The sequence below is a fragment of the Mandrillus leucophaeus genome, unplaced genomic scaffold, assembly GCF_000951045.1.
Source record: "Mandrillus leucophaeus isolate KB7577 unplaced genomic scaffold, Mleu.le_1.0 Scaffold9, whole genome shotgun sequence".
Taxonomy (NCBI): Eukaryota; Metazoa; Chordata; class Mammalia; order Primates; family Cercopithecidae; genus Mandrillus; species Mandrillus leucophaeus.
Window position 1 is genome coordinate 7,978,926 of NW_012109807.1, and position 22,510 is coordinate 8,001,435.

The window sequence follows — 22,510 nt, forward strand, 5'->3', positions numbered from 1 at the left end:
GGGCCCAGAGCCTCCACTGCCTCCCCTCTTTCTCTGGGTGGAGGCTGGCGGGTCCAGAGCCTCCACTGCCTCCCCTCTTTCTCCGGGTGGAGGCTGGTGGGTCCAGAGCCTCCACTGCCTCCCCTCTTTCTCTGGGTGGAGGCTGGCGGGCTCAGAGCCTCCACTGCCTCCCCTCTTTCTCTGGGTGGAGGCTGGCAGGCCCAGAGCCTCCACTGCCTCCCCTCTTTCTCTGGGTGGCGGCTGGTGGGTCCAGAGCCTCCCTGGGGATGAGTTGGCTCCCTGCCTCAGTCGGGGTTGTCCTATATTCAGCTGGAGAAAGGGCCTGTGTTCCTACAGAGGCCTTCAGCAAAAATGCTGCGGGTGCTCAGGGCTCAGAGAATTGATGTCACAATCTGAGTAAACAGTGGAAGTCAGTTTGTGTGGTGAAAGATGCATGAATGGTTCTGAACCTTTGCTCCAAACAGATTTTCTCAGGCTGGAGACTGGAATTTTTTTTTTTTTTTAAACCTTTGGCTCTAAGAACCTTCTGATATATAAAGCCCGGCTTGAATTCCACCTCTTCAAAAAGGCTTCGCTCTGCTCCAGCCACAGCGTCCCTCCAGCGGCCCACTCCTGGGCAGTGTCATCCTTCACCGTCCTTGTGTCCGCTCCTCCTTCCAGTCTTGGAGGTTTCCTCTCTACCCGCCGTGCGGACTGTTGCTGCTTTGACTTGCTGTGAGAGCAGCTCCCCGTCCCCGGGAGAGGAGGCAGTGTTTACCCCTACTCCTAGGAGGAGCTCTCACATGGGACGCAGAAAAACTCTTTCCGCGGAATCAACAAAGGGCTGCACATCATCACATTTAATCTGCACAGCAACTTACGAACGGTTTCATTGTTTTAAATCCCGTTGGAGAAGACGGGGACACTGAGGTGCAGGGAAACAAAGTGACTGCAGTCGGGTGGCCAGCAGAGGCAAGAGGCAGAATTCAAATACATGAAAACACAGGATTTTTTGACCTGAGCTCATTACACTTGAGAAAGCCTTCCGTTTTGTCCCCTTTCCTTCATGATAACTTGTCCTTATGGCATAGTGCAGAAATCACCGGGGATTTCCCGAAGTAAAAGGCTGCTTCTCACAGAACCACAGGAAGGATGACCCAATTTCCACAGATAATGATTTCAAACAAGGGTTGAAAATGTGTCTTCCTCCTTGTCTTTCGGCATCCAGATAAGCCAGACTATCGCTCTGTACAACACAGTCATTTCCTCAACTGGATCACCCACACTGACCCCTGGAATAACGCTGGCCACAGGGAAATCCCCACCGCAATCCTGACGACGGTGGCAACAGCCCGCCCGGCCAGCTCTGCTTCCGTGTGGACCTGGCTTCATGTAGCGGACACCGCAATCCAGTGACTCCAATCTTGCCTTCTGCTGAGGTGCATTTTAAAGTGAGCTGTTTTTTACTAAAAATGTTTAGGAGGTTTTGAACAATAGTTATCAGAAAAGGAGCCACCAAGGACGTCATGCCTGTGCTCTGCAAAATCCTTTTTGGCCTTCTTTTTTTTTTTTCATGAGGGAAAATAGTGCCTCACAGTGAACAGGTGATCTAAATTAACATCACCAGTGAGGGCAGGTGAGCATCACGTGCCTCTAGACGGGATGACCCAGAGGGCCATGACATACTTAGGCAGTATCCTGGCAGGGAATGATAACCTGAATCTAATCTAACCCAAATTGAGGGACATTCTATAAAATAACTGGCCTTATGCTTAAATAATGTCACTATCATGAAAGATAATAGAAAAGGCTAAAGAATGGTTCTAGATCAAAGAAGGCTAGAGACATGTCCGCTAAATGCAATACATGATTCTGGGCTGAGACCTGTCCTGGAGAAAATAAGTGTGATAAAGGCCATTACTGGGACAATTAACAAAATCAAAATATATAGATTAAATAAAAGTACTATAATAATGTTACAGTTTTTGAATTTTCTAACTTTATTGTGGTTATATTAAGAGATTATTCTTACTCTTAATACACACTGATGTGTTAAGGGATAAAGTAACATGATAAATGTTGCCTAATTTCTAAGAGTTCAGAAAAAATAAGATGTGTGTATGTATGTGTGAAGACAGAGAATAAAATAATATATGTGATAAAATATGACCAAATGTTAAAAATTGGCAAATCTGGGTGAAGAGTATACTGGGGTTCTCTGTATTATTCTTGTGACTTTTCTGAATGTTTGAATTTTTAATAAAAAACAACCATGAAAGTAAAGTTATTCCCAATTAAGGAAAAGATCAGGTGACTGGGGAGAGAGGGCACAAAAACTAGGCTCATGGAGATAACCCAGGCTGAGTCAAAGTTAGTTTACTACTTAGACACTAATCAAAATTACCGATTATATGACTAAATTCAAATATTTCCTTCAAGTTCATTTATTGAAGTTTAATTACACTGCAAATTAAAAATTCCTGCTTAGTCAGATCCCATGCGGCTGTTGGGAGTATAGTATGTACTTTCTGCCTCTAATTGCACGTTAAAAAAATTTCTGTTGTGGCCTCAGGCATTGCACATGGTCATGGTATTAGCCCTGTCTCCTCTACTCCCCCCGGTAGGTCTTTAGAATTTTCTCATCACACAAGCATGGTGCTGGGTAGAAATTTGAGCCATTCTACATTTCTCTGGGGCCTTAGCCAGCAAAGTGACACCAAGCCCCTAACCCAACCATTTAGAATCCAGTCTGTTTTAGGATTTTAGCATTTTCTATTCTCTCTCTCTTTTTTTTTTTTTTTTTTTGGAGACAGAGTCTCACTCTGTTGCCCAGGCTAGAGTGCAGTGGCAAGATCTCAGTTCACTGCAACCTCCATCTCCTGGGTTCAAGTGATCTCCTGCCTCAGCCTCCCGAATAGCTGGGATTACAGGTGCCCACCACCACATCCGGCTAATTCTGTATTTTCAGTAGAAATGGGGCTTCACCATGTTGGTCAGGCTGGTCTCGAACTCTCGACCTCAGGTGATCTGCCCGCCTTGGCCTCCCAAAGTGCTGAGATTACAGGCATGAGCCACCGCACCTGGCCTCACTTTCAGCATTTTCATTCGACTACCAGTTTAACCATAAAACCCTTTCCAAGGCTCAAATTCAGAAAATCAAAATTTCTCAAGCAGGGGTAGCCTTCTACAATCACCTCTTAGAAAATCTGCACCCCAGAGAAATGAAAGATTCCCAGCCCTTGTTGTAAAGAAGGGTATCATGCCTTAGCCTACGTGTTCATCCCAAGTGCTGGGATCCACATTTACTCTCGTTCAGGCAACTCCCAAGCACATTTATCACATTCAAATAACCTGTCCCGTTGTCAGTTGTACATATGTGCCTGCTGGAAACCAAAAATCCTGCTGAAGTACTTTTTTCCCACCTAAAGTATTATTCAATTAAATTTAAATAATAATTATTCTTTTAACTGTTGATTGATAGATCATGCCTATGAAAGGCCAGCTACGTATCTGCAATGTAATCTTTTTTTTTTTGAGACAGAGTCTCACTTGGTCACCTAGGCTGGAGTGCAGTGGCGTGATCTCACTGCAACCTCTGCCTCCCAGGTTCAAGTGATTCTCCTGGCTCAGTCTCCCGAGTAGCTGGGATTACAGGTGCCCGGCTAATTTTTTTTTTTTTTTTAAGTAGAGATGAGGTTTCACCACATTGGCCAGGCTGGTCTTGAACTCCTGACCTCAAGTGATCCTCCAGCCTCGGCCTCCCAAAGTGCTGGGATTACAGGTGTGACCCACCACACCAACCCTGCAATGTAATTATTTTGCCTGACAGAGCTTCCTCAAGGTTTTCTCCCAGTTCCCTTTTTCCTACGGACCCTTCCCATGATTTCATTCATGACTTTTGTGGTTATGTCTCCCAAATCTCTATCTCCAGACTCTAGACCCACATCTCCAATTGCTTCTCTGACATCTTCCTCTGGGCATCTTGCAGGCACCTGCAATTCGTCATGTCGCAGACACATCTCATTGTCTTTCTGTCCACACTACCACCTCCTATAGGTACCACTATCTATCTACTGCCCCAAGCCAGGGGCCAGAGAGACACCCTAACCCCTTGGCATCCAATCTTCACACAGCAGTGGGAGACAGCTTTCGAAAACTTCAAATGTGATTGTGTTTCTCACTGCTTTCAATGTGGCTCTCATTGCCCTGAGGCTAAAGTGCAAATCCTCAATATGACCCTTTATGCATAGCCCTATGCTTACCTCTCTGAAGAGGTTTACTATTTCCACCCTTCCTTCTCATTTTAAGTTCCAGCCAGAATCAATTTTATTTCTCCAGATATAGATGTTTTTCTTCGTTTCTAAGTCTTCACACATATTATTGTCACCATCCATGAAACTCTCTTCATACCTCCACCCCCTGCTGAATTGCAACTGGCTGATTCCTTCAGGGACCACTCCCCCAGGAAGTCTGGGGCAAACCTCTGAGGCCCAGCTATCCCGGTCTCATGGCCCTTCCTCCAACACACGTGTGCACTTCACTCTGAGGCCTGGGCACCGCTGTTTTTCCTGCTTAGAACTCTCTTCCCCAGATAATCTCATGGCTTGCCCCACCTCTTTTAAGTCTTTATTCATATGTCACCTTCCCCAGGAGCTCTTCATTAACCACCAGATATAGAATCACAACCCTCACCCCGACATTCTCAACCCCATTTGTGGCTTGATTTTTCTCTATGGCACTGTATCTGACATATCACATATTTTATCTGTTTATTTCATTGCTTGTCTGTCTTCTTTAAGATGTAATCTCCAAAAAGCAAGAATGTTCATCTGTTTGCTCATACTATTAGACCAGTACTTTCAAAATATTACATACATGCAATGCAGTAGATGGGTAATAAAACTTTATTTACTAAAAAATGAGAAATTAAAATAAGTGCATTTTTTTCTGGCTACTTTTTTGGGGGACCAAATATGCTCATTTCATAAGCTGGCCAGAGATATTTCACTTCTCTTCTCTGTGAAAAGTGGACTAGCTCAGGCCAGCTCGTGAAATGTCAGTGTTCTAGCAAAAGCACAGGTTGAAACTTCTTTTCCCCAATATCAAATTATTTAACAAAAGCTTCACAAAATTTAAAAAAAAAAAAAAACCTACCTGGAAAATAAAAGCCATTTTCATCACATCTTGCAATAACCTTCTGTCCTTTGAGGGGATCGGGTCTTTTTGATTTGGTTTTCTTTGTTGGATTTCCTTGCAATTTCTGTTGCTGAAAAAGACAAAACAGGAATAATTGATGAGAAAAACTGAATGCAGATGGTGAAAATGATAGATACTGGTTAGCCTAGTGATATGGTTTGGCTCTGTGTCCCCACCCAAATCTCATGTTGAATTGTAAGTTCCAATGTTGGAGGTGGAGCCTGGTGGGAGGTGGTTGGATCATGGGGGTGGTTTAGCACCATTCCCCTAGTGCTGTTCTTGTGATAAAGTTATCAAAAGATCTGGTTGTTTGAAAGTGTGTGGCCCCTCCCCTTTCATTCTCTCTCTCATGCTGGCCATGTGAAGATGTGCTTGCTTCCCCTTTGCCTTCTGCCATGATTGTAAGTTTCCTATGGTGTTCCCAGTTGTGCCTCCTGTACAGCCTATGAACTGAGAGTCAATTAAACCTCTTTTCTTCATAAATTACCCAGTCTCAGGTAGTTCTTTATAGCAATGTAGAAGCAGACTAATATACCTGAAATTTTCTACTGAGAACCACATTATAGAAGAATTACAGAATATTCCTTTACTATATACTCCCTTTGGAGCCCTTTCTGCTTTATGTTAATTAAATGTTACTATTTTGGCAAGGGCAATATCTGCCCTCCACAACTTTTATACTTTAGCTCAAGGTACAAGGAGAACTGGATGAATAATTGAAGAAAAGGTAAATAAAGAAAAATTATATATACAACTAGAATTCCTGAGAGCAAAGACTACACCAGCACCATGACCAGCAGTGCTGCCTTCCTAGAACACTGAAAGGTAAAGGGGCCCTTCAACAGAAGAGTCCACTAACAACTGTGAGAGAGACAAGCACTGAAACATAGTGCTTTACAGAAATTCAATATCCCAGCCTACCTCTTCAGGACAAAGGAGAACCTTTATGATCGCTGACTTGCAAAGAGGAAAGAAGTCCATGGGCTGAGATTGGCTAATAAATGAATTATCCTCATTCCTTCTATCTCCTGGTTGATGCAACAGTGGATGCTAGAAGTCAGTGGGTCAGAGCTTTCAAAGTTCTGAGAGAAAATAACTTTCAATCTAGAATTCTAAACCCAGGCAAACTATCAATCAAATGGAGAAACAAAGACATTTCTAGTCATATCCCTAGGTAGAAACTTTCCCTTCCCATACATCCTACATTAGGAAGTTACTTGAAAATGTGCTTTTCCAGTAAGAATGACATGTCTGCACAAGTCATAGACAGCAGGTCTCCCAGGAAAAAAAAGGACTTAGAAATCTTGGAAATATATGCATACATATATACAAGCATGCATATATATATCTAACATATGCAAGAATAATGATTCAAACAAGTAACATAATTTTAAATACTGAGCGAGAAAACGTAAAGAAATCCTTTTGCTTGATGCTATTAACATTCTTCAATTGGCCAGCGTATCACATAGGACCTTAAGGAAGGCATATACTCCTGAACTGTGACTTGTCCCAGTATTGAACAATATTTATCCAATCAGAATAGTACAAATACTTTTTTGTGTTCTTTTAAATGAAAAATTTTAAACATGTACTGTGAACCTTTGGAAGGAGTACAGCATTAACAACACGATGGTTTAAGTGTAGCTCTTGAAAGGTTGGAATGAAAGGGGAAAGAAAAAGCATAGATATTACCACCATGTGAACTCAGGAACTGAAGAAGTTATGCAACTTGATAGATCAAGAAGTAGAGGCTTATGTATATTAAATAAAATGTTACAAATGCAGCCAATAGAATAAAAGATAATGTAAATATCCAATATTAGGAGCGGGAGACAAAGAGGGAAGGGATGAGAGTAAAATTATAATTTTTTTCATGTAGTGGAATAAAAAGTTTAAATATCACAAATCATAAAATAGAGAACTATATGAAACATGTACTTGGATAAAAATTAATAATTAATCTGGAAATCTCACAGAGGAAAGAGAGGGAGAAGAGAATGCCTTTATTTTCTATATGAATGAATCAAAGTCCTGGACTACCCCTAAGGTACACAGGTGCAGAAAACACTCAAAGCAGCACAGCAAAGGCTTTGAGAACTGAACTACAATGTAAACCATGTAAACCATTGCCCAAGTCCCAGATTACCAGTATAAACCTTGAGGGATGCATGCAGACTTAAGCTGTGAATAGCACAGCCTTCTAAAACTGAACTGACATGGAAACCACTGCCCACAGACGGGAAGGCAGAGCTTGCAGTCTAAACCTAACCAAGTCTGACGGAAAAAAATTAAATCTCCTTCAGAGAATTTAAACAGGATCCAGAATCTTAAAACATAATATTCAAAATATTCAAAATGTCTATTATACAATAAAAAAATTCAACAAACAAAAAAGCAAGCAAATATGACCAATTCTCAAGGTAAAAGGCAATCAATAGAGTCCCAAATTGGGAAGACTCAGATATTGGAATGATCAGATAAAGACCTTAAATTAGCAATTAGAACCATAGTCTATGAGATAAAGGGTAAATACTCTTGAAATAAATGGGAAGGTAGCTTTTTGTTTCAGCAGAGATATAGAAACTATTAAATAAAAATGGAAATTTTTGAAGTGAAATATATAATATCTGGAAGGACTCAGTAGCAGAAATGATAGAATTGATATAACAGAAGAAAGAGACAGTGTACTCTAAGACAAAACAATAGAATGTATCCAATTTGAAGAATGCAGAGGAAAAGGATCTTTAAAAATGAACAAGGTCCTTTTCCTGCTACAGATAATTTCTTCAAAGACCAGCTCAGTTATAACCTTTCTGGAATGATGTCACCCCCAGGGAAATTTCAGAAAAAGAAAGGAAAAGATTGTTCTGTTATTTCCAAATGGCACTGCATGAGTCAAAGTTGGAGTGAATGTCATGGCTATGTCTACTACATGCAGAAATTATTAACATCATTTTGACTTGTAAAGTCCAACTCTAAAGTTCCATTTTTTTATGCTTGATGACTGTTAATAGAAATACCCAATCCCCATTCATCTCTCCCTCCAAAATCCCCCATAGCCTTTATTCCATCATCCAGAATAGTTGTTATTTTTAATTCCCAATCAATTTGAGGACAAATGTTCTTGTAAAATATATTAAAATAAATTACTAGAAAAATGAAATAACATAGCAGAGAAAGAGCTTGAGTTCTAAGTAAAATCTATTTAAGGATTCTGAAAAGCAAACATGTAGTGGTAAAAGGGTTGGGAAAGAAGACAAGAACTCAAAGTACCACCAAGCTAGTGGTGGGTAATTTACCATTTGTTCCCTCTAGTGTCTCCTGGCCTGGTCCAAAACCCAGAAGCAGGCACAAGGGTCCAGACAGAGACAGCGGTAGGAGAATCCTAGAGTTCTAGCTTAATAAATGGAAAAAGGAAATCCTAACACTCAGAAAGAATACAAAAATTGTCCCCTCTTTTTATTCTCCATTCTCACACCTCAGTCACCAAGCAATCCTGTGGCAGTGCAGCAATGTTTTGAGCCCAAAACTCTGAATGAGGCTAAATCTTCCTGTCTGATTAGTGGTATTGTGATTTTGAGAAGGTGGAGTGAAATCTCATTGTTCTCTCTCTCTCTCCCTTTCGCTCTCCACCCTCTGTTTGGCTCCAGATGCAAACACAATAAATAGAAGCCACTGAGCTGGGTATACATTAATAAGCCCAGATTTCTGGCTGGAGAACTGAAAAGAGAAGCCATAGGGAACTAGAAATTACTGGCAAGATCATTGATATAGAAAAGAGAAGGGGAAACACTAACCCAACACCAAACCAGACAAATACATCACAAGAAAAGGACCCTACAGACCTATACTCCCCATGAATGTAGATGCAAAATCCATAAGAAAATATAGCAAATGAATCCAGTAACATATAAGAAGGATTATATACAATGGCCAAGTCGGATTTGTCCCTGGAATGCAACACTGGTTTAACACCCATATTAATAGAACAAAAGATAACAATTAATGTAATATACCATATTAATAGGATAAAGGATAAAACCATATGGCTATTTCAATGCATGGAGAAAAAGTATTTGACAAAAATCCAACACACTTTTATGATAAAAACTCAACAAACCAGGCATAGAAGAAAACATTCTCAATTTGAGAAAAGACATCTATGAAAAGCCTACAGTAAATATGATACCCAATTTAGAAAAACTAGATGACTTGCCCTTAAGATCAGAAACAAAGTAAGGCACTCTCACCACTTCTATTCGACATTGTATTTGAGGTTCTAGCCAGTACAATCAGGCAAAAATAAATAAATAAATGTCTCCAGATTGGAACAAGTAAAACTATCGTTATTCATAAGTGACATGATTCTATATGCGAAACCTCTAGGGAATTCACCCAAAAACTGCTAGAATTAATTAACAAGTTCAGCAAGGTGTCATGCTACAAGATAAATGTACCAATAAAATCAACTGTGTTTCTATGTATTAGCAATGAACACTCTGAAAAGGAAATTAAGAAAAAAATTAATTTATAATAGCATCAAAAAAGAATACATTTAGGAACAAATTTCTCAAAATAAGTGGAAGACTTATACACTCAAAACTAAAAAATATCATTGAGAGAAATCAAAGATCTAATAAGTAGAGTGACATACCATGTTCATGGATTGGAAGACTTGATATTATTAAGATAGCCATTTGTTTCCAAACTGATATATAGACATTATAATTTATATTAAAATCCCAGCAAGTTTTTTGTTTGCTTGTTTTTGGATTTTCTTTTTTTTGTTGCTGCAGAAATTGAGAAGTTGAATCTAAAATTTACATATAAATGCAGAGGACCCAGATGATCCCCCAAAAAATGTTGACAAAGAACAAATTTGGAGAACTTGCTTTTTTTTTTTCTTTTGAAACTTACTATACCGACTGTCATCAAGAAATTGTGGTACTGACATAGGATAGCAATATGGATTAGTGAAACAGTACTGAGTCCAGAAATAAATCCCTATAGTCAATTGATTTTTGACACTTTGGAACAAAGTTTGGCAGTTTCTTAAAAAATTAAACAAACTTACCATATGGCCTGAAATATTGCTACAGTATTAGATACCTCACCAAGAGAAATGAAAACTTATAACCATAAAAAGACCTGTATATGAGGACTCATATCAGCATTATTCATAATAATAAAAGGGAAGAAAGAATTCAAATGTCCATTAACTGGAGAATGAATAAGCAAAATGTGGTATATTCATACAATGGAATAGTATCCAGCCATTTATTTATAAAATGCATAGAAAAGGCAAATATATAGAGACCAATTGATTAGTGGTTATCCAGAGCTGAGAATGTGAACAGAGAGTGATTGCAAATGGGCATGAGGGATCTTATTAGGAGGAAGATAATGTTCTAAAACTGGATTGTGATGGTAGCTGAAAACTCTTGTCAGTTTTATTAAAAGTCATTGAGTTGAAATAGGTAACTTTCTTGGGGGTACAAATTATACTTCTACAAATCTTTTTTTTAAGGTAGAAATGTTTTTGGTTTGCTCTACATAACCACTCACAATATTTTGCATATACTGTAGTGGGCTGAATAACTGAATGAGTACAGGAGCTTCTGAATCCATCTACAGATCAAAAGATAAACCACATAGGCCTTTTTCTCCAAATTGCTACACTGCTGAAACTGGGGATTTTCCATCCTAGATTTTTACTCATTTTTTTTTCTTTCTTAACCATAAACTTACTATAATTCTTGAGTCTCTTAAAGAAATTAGTCCTCCATCCCAATTGGAGTGCCTAGCAAAATAATTCTCAAGTGTCTCCTCTTTTCAGACCACCAAATGCTCCTCTTCTCCATGACACAAAGTCCAATATAAAGTGTTTGCCCAGACATTTTAATGCCACCTTTTTGCAGTGATATAGCCATCTAGCTATAGCTATGTATTTGCCGTGCTATAGTTACACCATAAATAAAATATCAATGCATACTTTATGAGTCCATTTGCAGTCCTCCTCTAAAGAAAGTCTCTAATTTATGAGGCAGCTCGCTAAAAAAATTTAAATAATTTCAGGCAGTCTGAACACCATTTGCTCTTGGGTCATTATTCATGTTCAATACAGTTTGGGTCCTGGAAATAAGTGGGCTCATTTCCATGGTGCCCTGATATGACTGGGTTCTGTTGTAGCCATCTATCATTTGGACCTGTGTGGAGATGCTTTTTAGATTCATTAAAATAAGTGGAAATACGCTTTATAACCTCAGAGATGAAAACTTAAGAGCCAGGTACTTAGAAGTGGAGAATAAATAAGCTGAGAGGTTAAGGTATCTTACAAGGACCGTGGGGAGTCTTCAGACCTGCATTGCTTGTAGCCTCTGCAGCTGCGGACAAAAATGTATAGTGAACAATACTCTTTTGTTTACGATGCTCACATCTAGCCAGATTTTGCTTGGGTCCTTCCCTACTCATGGAATTTGCACACTTGCTGAGGCAATCAGTATCTCAAAGAGAATTCACCGTCACTGGTGGGTGGTGAATGTCACCTGCTTATTCCCAAGCTTTCACCCAGAGAAGAAACCTAAGCACTCTTTCTAGTGTGAGGTTCAAAATGGCCTACTGTGGTCTGAAATGACCTCAGAGGAAGGAGCTGGACTAGGAGACAGGAGAAACAGGATTGGGTGCTGCCCACCGGGCTATGTGACTTTGCACAATCTTTTAGCCTTCTGGGGTCTCAGTTTCTGCATATGCAAAGTAAGGGAACAAACTAAATAATCTCTACCACTTCCTAGTTCCCTATTTCTGTCTAGGAGGGTCTAAATCTACACTCTTGGAGAAACTGCTAGGATGTATGTACAAGGCCAGGATGCAAGCCTGCTACCCTTGCTTGCAGCTCCCACAGGATAAGAGAAATGCACCAGCAACAACTGAGTACATGAGTAGCACAGTTTTTCCATCTTCATAATCCAGTGGGATGCCCAAGCACAGCTTCCTACAGTAATTTCTTCAATGGAAGACTGTGTAAAGTGTTCTAATAATGGATAGAATTTAAAGTCTTGAGAACCTGGAGCCTGTCATACTAAATCAACTGTTAACTTGAAAACCTCACTTTTCTATAAAGTTTAAAGCCTTTATGGAAAAGCCACCTTGCTTCAGGTCACCAGTGTTCATGTCAAAGACCAATTGGCTGGGAAGATACTTTGGTCACTGAGACCACCAGACAGTCTCTGTCTCCAGACGAATAAAAACCTGATTCCACAAAGATGTCCACATTGATTCCGGGAAGGCATTTCTCCCCTTTAGATTTCATTAGTATGACAAATCATTTCTGAGAACCTATGCCTAGATACATTTAAAGTTCCTGTTTAAAATTCTGAATGAGTAGAGTCACATAATTTATTTAACTAGCCCTCTTTCATCTCTAGATTCCAAATATTGATTCTCTCAATTTCCTAGCCAGAAGTTAACTGAGGAGATTGCTTTCTACATGTTCAGAATCGGTTTAAAGGTATAAATCTGGGAGTTCAGTTGCCTAAAATAATCAGAGAAATCTTTTTTTCTATAGTTGTCACTCACTTCCCAATTCTTCTGATAGAGAATAGCCATTTACTCTGTGAAGAGCTTCCCCCTGCATGGGTGACAGTGAATGGTAGCAATGCTATGGCATTCATTCTTAACACTGCAACTGCCACCTAAGAAAATGTCTTTCTAAATGGTCACAAGTATCACTCCCCTTCAAGTCATTCATACACCTGTCAGTTCACTGGAAAGGACAAGGACAGATACTAAAGAACATTGTAAAAGTAATTCATGTTGGCTGTGAACGGTGGCTCACACCTGTAATCCTAGCACTTTGGGTGACTGAGGCGGGTGAACCCCTTGAGACCAGGAGTTTGAGACCAGCCTGGCCAACATGGCAAAACCCTGTCTCTACTAAAAATACAAAAATTAGCTGGGTGTGGTGCCATGCGCCTGTAATCCCAGCTACTCAGGAGGCGAGGAACGAGAATCACTTAAACCTGGAAGGCGGAAGTTGCGGTGAGCCAAGATCACACCGCTGCACCCCAGCCTGGGTGATAGAGTGAGACTTTGTCTGAAAAAAAAAAAAAAAGTAATTCACGTTTACTCTGCTTTGTTTCCAACTGTTATTACTATTGGCAAGAATTCATTTCTGGTTGATTCCACAGCATGGGGCTTTATGGAAGGAACCATCCACCGCGGCCTCTGTGATGATCTGGTGATTCATTTGGACCATGGCATAGTCAACTGAACTGCATCACAGATAAAGCACAGTGGTCAGCTTCAATATAATGGTTCGTCCCACAGAAACAGAACACAGGCTTCCCAGGATGAGAAGACATCCCACCGGGGCAGCTAGAGGTGCCATCCCTTCAGCCAGAATAGTGACAGCTTTGTTCCAGAAAGATGACATCCTGCTGGTTTTGAACTTTGCTGAAGACTTTGGGGTGCCGTACAGTTCACATCAAAGAACGCCTCCCAACTCCGTTTCTTTTCTGCCGTACCTCACCTAAACATGACACAAAATACACACCAACTACTGCGGTCTAAAAAGAAACCCACGGGTGATGAGAGTCAGAGGGAATAGAGACCGAGCAGGAAAGGCTAGCTCTCAAATAAATAAGCCAACATATGTTTAGACTCAGGCACACAAGAATAGCCACATACCAGTTTCAGTGAGGAAGTCCCACGAGCAATGATGCTGGCAGGAGGGATGCTGTGTGCTGAGTAATGTGATTTAGCCTTGTCTACAAAATTCAGATAATCCAATTTACTTCCTTGTCAGATTCAATCGCAGGCGATACGGATGAGGGCCCCAAATGGTGCCACCCTCTTTTCATTTCGTGACTTAATTTCAAGGTCATGCTCTTGGACATGGTGGTGGAGATAGTGAAATGACTAAATGTTTGATGCTTTAGAATTTTCCACTTAACAAGCAGCGTACTTCCACACTGGGTACAGAACGCATTTCTACAAGTTAACCAGAACTAGTCTTTGGCTTAAAACCTTGTTAAAAAAACCCACTACTGAATACTTTTCCTGCCCTGAATTATTGAATTCCAGCACATGCAATCCCCAAATTGTCATAACAGCAGCTCCAGCATGCTTCTTTGCTCACGTTTGTCCTCGAGGCCATGTAAAGTCTGTCACTGCTCTAATCGAAGGAATGTGTGTAGGTTCAGAGAGGTGCTGACCTTTCCCCTTTCTAGGACACCTAATTATAAGACCGGGACATTTGCAAACTGTCTCTGTGAATAACTCAACTCCCTTTAAAACCTTGGTGAACAGGACAGGGCTAACCTGCAGCTTCTGGGAACTCACTCAGTCCCCGCTCATTTAAATTTAGAGGGATTTCATCCACCAGCAAGTATCCAGACTCTGCATCCCTTTGAAAAATGGACCGGAGAGGCCTGGCGCGGTGGCTCATGCCTGTAATCCCAGCACTTTGGGAGGCTGAGGCAGGCAGATCACGAGGTCAGGAGATCGAGACCATCCTGGCTAACATGGTGAAACCCCGTCTCTACTAAAAATACAAAAAAATTAGCCGGGCGAGGTGGCGGCGCCTGTAGTCCCAGCTACTCGGGAGGCTGAGGCAGGAGAATGGTGTGAACCCAGGAGGAGGAGCTTGCAGTGAGCGGAGATGGTGCCACTGCACTCCAGCCTGGGTGACAGAGTGAGATTCCGTCTCAAAAAAAGAAAGAAAAAAGAAAAATGGACTGGAGAGACAATGAGAAAAGAGCTTACAGGAAAACAGAAATCAGGAGTGGCAAACTCCTGCCCAGCCTCTCCGGAGCAGGGAGGAAGTGGCCCATGGTGAATGAGTTGGAAGGCCTCAGTGTGCTTTCCTTCCCAGGGCGTTTGCACTTTAACAGAAGGCAAATATTGTGCCCAAGAAGTGAAGCTCTAAGTGGAATTTCCTGCCTGAGCCCTGAAGAGAAAGCAAGGTCTCCTTGTGAACTGCTCTCAAGTGCGGCACATCCGGGCGGGGGCTCACTGGAAAGCTGGCGGTGCTGCCTGGTCGGCCAAGGCTTAAGCGGGTTTTGATCCCCTTCCCTTCCAGTAGTCTTGGGCACTTAGCCTTGCCTTAAAAACCAAAGGGATGTAGAGGAGTGCTCTGGGAACTTCCCCCCCCCACCTCCTCAGGGCATAGTATAACTCTAGAAAACACACAGTGAGTAACACGCATCCCAAAACCCCACCTCCCTCTCCAGGCACTGCTTCCTGAGCCCGGCACAGGCCTGGTGAGCAGTCTGGCCTCAGCCTCATCCCAGCTGGTGGTGCTTTGCGCCATGCGAATGGCTAAGAGGCACAAGAATCAATTCCACAGATGATCCCTGAACCAGGAAACATTCCTTCCCCTCCTGGACCCCAGGGCAGCACCAGGCTGTGGGGAACAGTTAATCACCCTGCAAGCAAAACCTCCAGTCAAACATTAACAAACAGCTACCTCAAAGGCGTTGCTGAAAAGAAACGTGTGTGTGTGTGTGTGTGTGTGTGTGTGTGTGTGTGTGTGTTTCCTCTCTCTTTTTCTTTGTAGCAGCAAAGGAATCTAATAAATATATACAATATTCCAAAAAGAAAAACCAAAAAATCCAAAATGATTTCCCTATCTTGAAAGCAAACCTGCAACAGCATCTCAGGAAATAATCCCTTATTGCTCTTTTAGGAAAAAACATACAAAGAGAGAGAAATTTGAAGGGTGTTACATATTTAAATCTGAAAATCACCAAAGCTTGGGATTTGTAATTCCGTGTTCCTGATACAGTTATTCATCTCCCGCTACTCCGGAGATGAACAAAAGCCACACTTGGGAGCCACTTTTGTGTCACCGCCTTGAGGTAGGAACCACTACCAGCTACCTACTTTATACAAACATCTCCCATGAGACTGTGGTGTGCAAATAAATTCTGAGTCTTTAAGAAAACTTTTCCCTAATTTTAGCTGTCTTGAGGCACGGGCCAAGCTCGGAAGGCAGGAGGAGGCTGGGGTATTGGTGTCCTGCCCACTCCCTGCTCTTTCTCTCTAGGGCTCCAGGAACTCTCTTTCCTTCCCTTGCCCCTTTAAGTCTGGGGGTGATAATAACTTCCTGCTATTGCTTGTCCTGGGGTCCTGTAATATCCCATGGACGGCCTTAGACTGACCTTCACCTCTGCCAAGAGTTCCTTCATTAACGTTTCTTCACTAGTACTGAATGAATTGGATTCTGCTCCCTGGGTGGCCCCTGCTAAGCCCTCTACACTCCGTTTTCTTCCTCCAGACAGGGAGGGCAAATCTGTCCCCAAACCTGTTTAGGGTGCTTGGGTAGAATTCATGACTTGGAACAAAGACAAATGTAGAGGCAGGAGAGTGCTGGCATCTGCCCAGCCAAAATCTCCAGAGAGGAGGGTGCCTTTAGCTTCAGAATGAAAAGACAACCTGGTTGTAAGTTTTTGTCACCTCAGGGATCCCCAGAGTTGACACCCACCTTCCCATTCCTGAACATCAGGACACGAGACAGAGACTTTTTAGAAAATAGAATTTGAGGATATTTTCCTCCTTCTTTCAGTTTCCTCCAGTGACTGGTGTTTCCCAGCAGGATTCTCTCCTTAACCCCCATCTAACCCCCAGCTAACCGTGGCACAGTTGTGAACGCTTCATTTTCTCTTTGTCATCCTCTCACTCCCTCTGGGATTTCAGCTTCACTCTGGCCACACGCCCCAGAGGCCCATCGGGGATCCCACTTCCAGATGGTAAACTGTCACTGCAGTGCTGTCTGAGGACAGCATGGCCTGAATGTGCACACATCACTTCTGTGTGATGGCAACATCACCAGTGCACCCCCAGACTTCTTAACTTCCTGCCCACTGATATGGACAGGAGGCAGGGAAATACTGGGCAGAAGACGGCGGTCCCGGGTGAGGGCCCCACTCTCAAGCCTGGACCCAAGGGCCAAAGGGAGAACATGCATTTCTGTTTTCCTGCTTGAATGTTGCCTTTTCCAAAATCACCCTACCTGTACTGTCCCCCATCCTGTACCCATAAAAACCCCAGGCTCCACTGGCCATGGAGCAGCAGAGAAGAAGAAAAGAGAAGCATCATTGAGCAGCCTGACATCATTGAGAAGCAGCTTGACTTCAGAGGGATGGCTTGATGGCGGGACCTCAGAGAAGAGTGTGGCTGGCGACAGCCAAACCCCAGGGGAAGACCACCTTCCCACTCCATCCCCTTTCTAGCTCTCCATCCTGCTGAGAGTCACGTTCATCAGCAATAAAATCCCCTGCATTTACCATCTGCAATTTGTTCATGTCACCTGATTCTTCCTGGATGCCGAACAAGAGCTAGGGATACAGAGGGCTGTCCCACCGAGCAGTTAAACACTTAGCTATCTGTGGAGAGCAAAACTAAAGGAGCACGGTTGTAACACACGCCCTCTGGGGCTCCAGGGGTTGCGGGTACTCCCCTAGAAGCTGCCTTGGGGCTGCACAGAGTTCTGCTCCTGCCGGCACCCAGACGTACTCGTCCTGGCCCCTGAACCCACTCATCTGTGTGCTCCCTCTCCAGAGAGGGGCTGAGAGCCGGGGAAAATTTCCTGTTTCAACATCAGTAGATTTTGTTCCACTGCAGAGCAGTTCACAGCCACTAGGGAGCTCGTCTTCCCAACAGACCTGAATATCAGCAAAACAGACGAAGTTTTTGCTAGTGGAATTAGGAAGGCTGACTAGTCAGGGTGTGATGCCTCCCACCTCCCGTTAAAGAGAAAATCTTGTGGACTGTTAAAAAAAAAAAAAAAAAAAGTTACAATGCAAGAATGACAATTGGTTCATTTACTATCTGGGACACAGATAACAGCTGTATATATTCTGAGTTTATCTTACATAACTGAAAGACATTTTCCTCTGTCTCCCCAGCTAACATCTTCCTGCATGTATAGTGTCAAAGTCACAACTCAACAGAATATTTTCAATGGCAAATGATCTGTGTTCTCTTCCTTTTCCGATTCCACCTCATCCAGCCTCACCCATGCCTGCCTCCCTGTGTGCATTTACCTACAGCTCTCCTTCTCCTGGAGCAGAGCACTCAGTTCCCCACCCTGAAGCCATGGGCTCCAGCTTCCTTGCCAGTCACGGCTTTGAGAAGGAAACGTGTGCAGTCAGTGGTGTGGGTAAGTTTCCACGGCCTCCTTCAGGGCTGCTTTCGGCTTAAAAATATTTTCTACCTCCAAATTTTCCAAAGCAGTCAAGGTTATGGGTGAGAGAGCCTTTTTGATCTTTCTGGGCCAAAGGATTTGCCCTGGAGAACAATCCTTATTTATTCAGAAAATGTTGGAGGACAGCACAGCTGGGCTGCCCTAGACCAGGCTCCCAAGGAAGATTAATTCTAATCCACAGATGCCCTCTGGCAAGTTCCCCTACCTTTCAGCTCTGAGGGCTCTGGATTGGCCAGTGAGGGTGAAATCTGCAATTAGAGTAACATGACGGGTGCTAGGGAGGGGAGTTTTCAAAGGGAATTTAAAATTTCAGACTTGAGATTTCTCTTGTCATTATGGAGTCAGTGAGCCAAGTGCCCATCTCCAGGGACACCACGAAGCAGGTGGACTATGGAAACAGGCGGAAACCATTACACAGTCAAGCATGGAATGTGCCCAGCGCAGGATGCTAGGCAGAGCAGGTGGGAAGAATGGCTTTCACTTTAGGTCTGATCTGGAGCCAGCCAGGAACTGCCCGTGGAAGCTGGAGCATCAAAAGCAGGCACAGGCTCCCTGGACACAGCACGTGTTGCTGTGTCTCCTTCCCACCTCTGGTTCTTACTGACAGAAAAATAATGAAGCTGCCCCAAACTTAGGAATTGGCAAGGCAGCTATGCTGGGTGTCAACCCTGCTCCAGAGGAGGGTATCAGAACGCCCTGGTCATCCAGACTCCATCACACACCCTGCAGCAGGCCAGATGCAGTGGCCACAGCCCTCTGGACACACGTGGGCAGCCCCCTCCGAATGGTCTCATCCCCATTTAGTTGCTTATCTGTCAGCTCATGGGGGGCGCTTAATGATGAACAGAGGGGCCCTTTCACAGCAATTTATACTCATCTTTCAAAAGCTTTGGCCTTGGTAAAAGAATTTAAAATGAGACTCTATTTACATATGAATCAGGAAAAATGACTTGCATCTATGATGCAGTTTTCACCGCAGGATCTCAGAAGACCTTGAAACCCAGAGTTTTGCACACCAAAGCTTGAGTCCTGTTAGTGGGTCACAGAATTCAATCTGTGGGGTGTGATCATAATGGCATTTTGAACTCTCAGAATCTATCACACATGGAAAGGAGAATTATCATTGCAAGAAAACAACATTCAAAATCTTCCACTGCAGAGGGCCGTGCCACGAGTAGAAAGAACTCCGAGGGGAAGTCACCAGATGTGGCCTCTCCCGCAGTTACCTAGGGACATTTATTCTGGAGCATGGGTGTTCCCCTAACAGACGAGAGCGGCTTTCAACAGCCTGTGTGAGTTCAAGGCAGTGAGGGGACAGTCTTAGCCTCTGACCAAGAGGCAGCAGCAGATCCAGTGACACCACTACACAAACGAAACGCCTTCTCGCGCACTAGCTCACCTGGCGTTCCCACCCCCTTTCTCCCTGCCTTCCCAGTGAAGATCTGGAAGCAAAACTCTTCACTTCTTATACTGACTTCCTCCACTTCTACCCACCCTTCTACCCCCTGCAAACTGGCCTCTGCCTCCACCATTCCACTGGCGTTCTTCTCGCCAACCTCACTAACGCACTTTCTCTTGGCGAGTCAAATAGCTTTCAGACATCATTCTGCATGGCGTTCCAAAACTCCTTGATAATAACTTTAGCAGTGGAAAGAGCCATCACTGATAATGTATGTTGTGTGCATTCACTGCTGAGCACCTGGTGCTGCACACTCTCCTAGCTGTATGAAGTATGTGGTCTCACAACCTTCTTTTAGGCCAGTGCTTTAATTTTTGTATTTGGAGTCAGGTGGACCGGAATGCAAATCTCGGCACTGCCATCTTCCAGCTGTGTGACGCCACTCAGGCCTTCTAAGCTGAGTTCCTGCCTCTTGTCCTTGGCTCTCTACCCCGGGCCTCCTGCTTCTCTAACTTATCCACCTTGGTCCCTTCTACTATCTCCTCCTCCTCTCCTAGCACCTGAAATGACCTCCAAATCTATCCCCTTAACTCTGGCCACTCTTCTAAACTCCAGATGTGTGGCTGTTTACTGGCCTCTCTCACCTGTGTGTCCCACGGATAGCTAAGAATCAGGAGTGCTGAAAGTGAACTACCTTTCCCTGAAAATCTGCTCTTTCTCTCACTGTGCCTCTTCTGTGTTTGTTCTTTCATTTATTCACTGAAATATGTGTGCATGCCTACAAGGTGCCCACCACGATTCTAGGCTCTGGGAGCACCTACAACACCACAAACCAAGTCCCTCCCTTATTTCAGTGGGGAAGACAGACTGTAAACAAAAATGCCAGGCAGGGAAGTGTGCTGCGAAGTAAACAGACACGTGGCAGAGGGTTAGAGGATGACCCGTGATGGGGTAGGCTGGCCAGGGTGCTCCCGTCTCCCTGAGGAGCAGAGGAAAGATGGAAGGGGAAGCAGCGCTTCTGCTCCTACAGTTGTCCAAGGCAGAAGTTTCGTGAGCATCTTCAACTTTGTCCCCCATGTCCTACTTTCCCATAGCCCATGTCTCTGTTACCTGTTCTCTCCCCAGTGTTCCCACCTGGCTCAAGGACTCAGCACCTCTCGAGGGGAGCGCTGCACAGGATTTTGGTCTTTTACGTTGGGCCTCATCTCATTGTCAGAATAATCTTTCTAGGACACACAACTGTGAATGTCCTTCGCTTGCCGAAAACCCCTCCTTGGTGTCCATTTCCTGCAGGCGTAAGTCCCTGACCCCAGCAGACTTCAAGTACCTCATTTTCTGGTACCATCTTCCCGTTCCCGCCGTCTCTCCTGCCACGTTCCCCAGGGAACACTCCGTGTTCTTCCCCACATCGCTGCCTGAGCCCAGGCTGTTTCTTTCACTCCAAACACTTCTCGCACCCCAGTCCGCAATTCCTAGGCATCCTTCTGGGCCAAACTGGATTAGTGACGCCTTCCCTAACCGCCCAGTCAGGTCACTTTTCCCCATCTTCCAGGTGTTCTCTGGGGGTGCCTCTGTTGTATTTATAATCCAGTGAAAGGCTGTAAGGGTCTGCATTTCACTCGTTCAATACACATTTGTTGAGTGACCCCTGTGCACTGGGCTTCACTGTTAGTGCCATGGACACAGCTACAAATAAGGCCAGACCAGGTCTTGGCTGTCACAGCGGTGATGCCCTGGCGCAATGTCTCCTCCATCGGGCTGGGCTTTGTGTCCAATATAAAGTACCCCCTGGGAGATCCCAGGGAGACAGAAAAGAATGAGGGAGGCCACTCATCGCCTGAGGGCACCTGCCCCACGCGCAGAATCTTATCCATGGTTTTTGGATGAAGAAATTACGGGAATTATTTTTATTCCCATTTTGCGGTAAGAAAAGAAAGACATAGAACAATTAATTCAATTAATTCATATGTTGTAAACAACGAGCTTGACTGCCAGAATTCCAGATGAATTCGGTGGAACACAATGATCTTTGCTCCGAATCACAAGAGGCTTCTTTTCACTCCATTCGCAACACTTCCTATTTGCAAAGTTAATATGAAGTATAGACAAAAAAATAGGCCAGCAAATTCTGCTGTTAGGCAGCGAGGTCTCCATAGCTCAACACCTGGGACTGGCCATGGTCTGTCATCCTCATTCAAATTAGGATAGTCCAAGGACTAAGTCTGTTGTGTTCCAGGTACTCCCAGTGCCTAGAATAGGGCTTGGCATCTCATGGGTACTCATAAATATTTCAACGAATAAATGAAAGAGCAGGACAGGGAAAAGCATGAAGCAGGACAGGGAAAAGCACGAAGCAGGACAGGGAAAAGCATGAAGCAGGACAGGGAAAAGCACAATGAGAGGAAGATCATCTTTTCAAGGAGAGGCAGGTAATTCACTCTTGGTCCTCTTGAGTCTTAGGTACCCACAGGGCATGTGGGTAAGGAAGGCAAATAGAGAAATGTCTGGGGGTGTCAGACGGCACCTCCCAAAGAAACACTGAACAATTCTTTGAGGAAGTCATTTTGTTTGAATAACATTACTAGACATATGACCTTCTGTGACAAAAATTTTTGCATTCTGCACAAAAGACATAGCTTTTTACACTGAAGGAAAAAATGTGATTTGCAGAAGAAAGAATAAAATGAAAGAAAACAAACAAAACAAAATGAAGCAAAACACAAGAATCT

The 22,510-nt window shown here is 43.4% G+C and overlaps 1 protein-coding gene across 1 annotated transcript in view; it reads right to left on the reverse strand.

Moving 5' to 3' along the window:
* VWA3B (von Willebrand factor A domain containing 3B) overlaps positions 1–22,510 on the reverse strand; it is a 250,566-nt gene that overhangs the window by 27,605 nt on the left and 200,451 nt on the right. Inside the window, exon 23 of the mRNA XM_011969675.1 lies at positions 5,134–5,245. Within this exon, the coding sequence (XP_011825065.1) occupies positions 5,134–5,245 (112 nt within the window). The remainder of the gene's footprint in view (positions 1–5,133; positions 5,246–22,510) is intronic.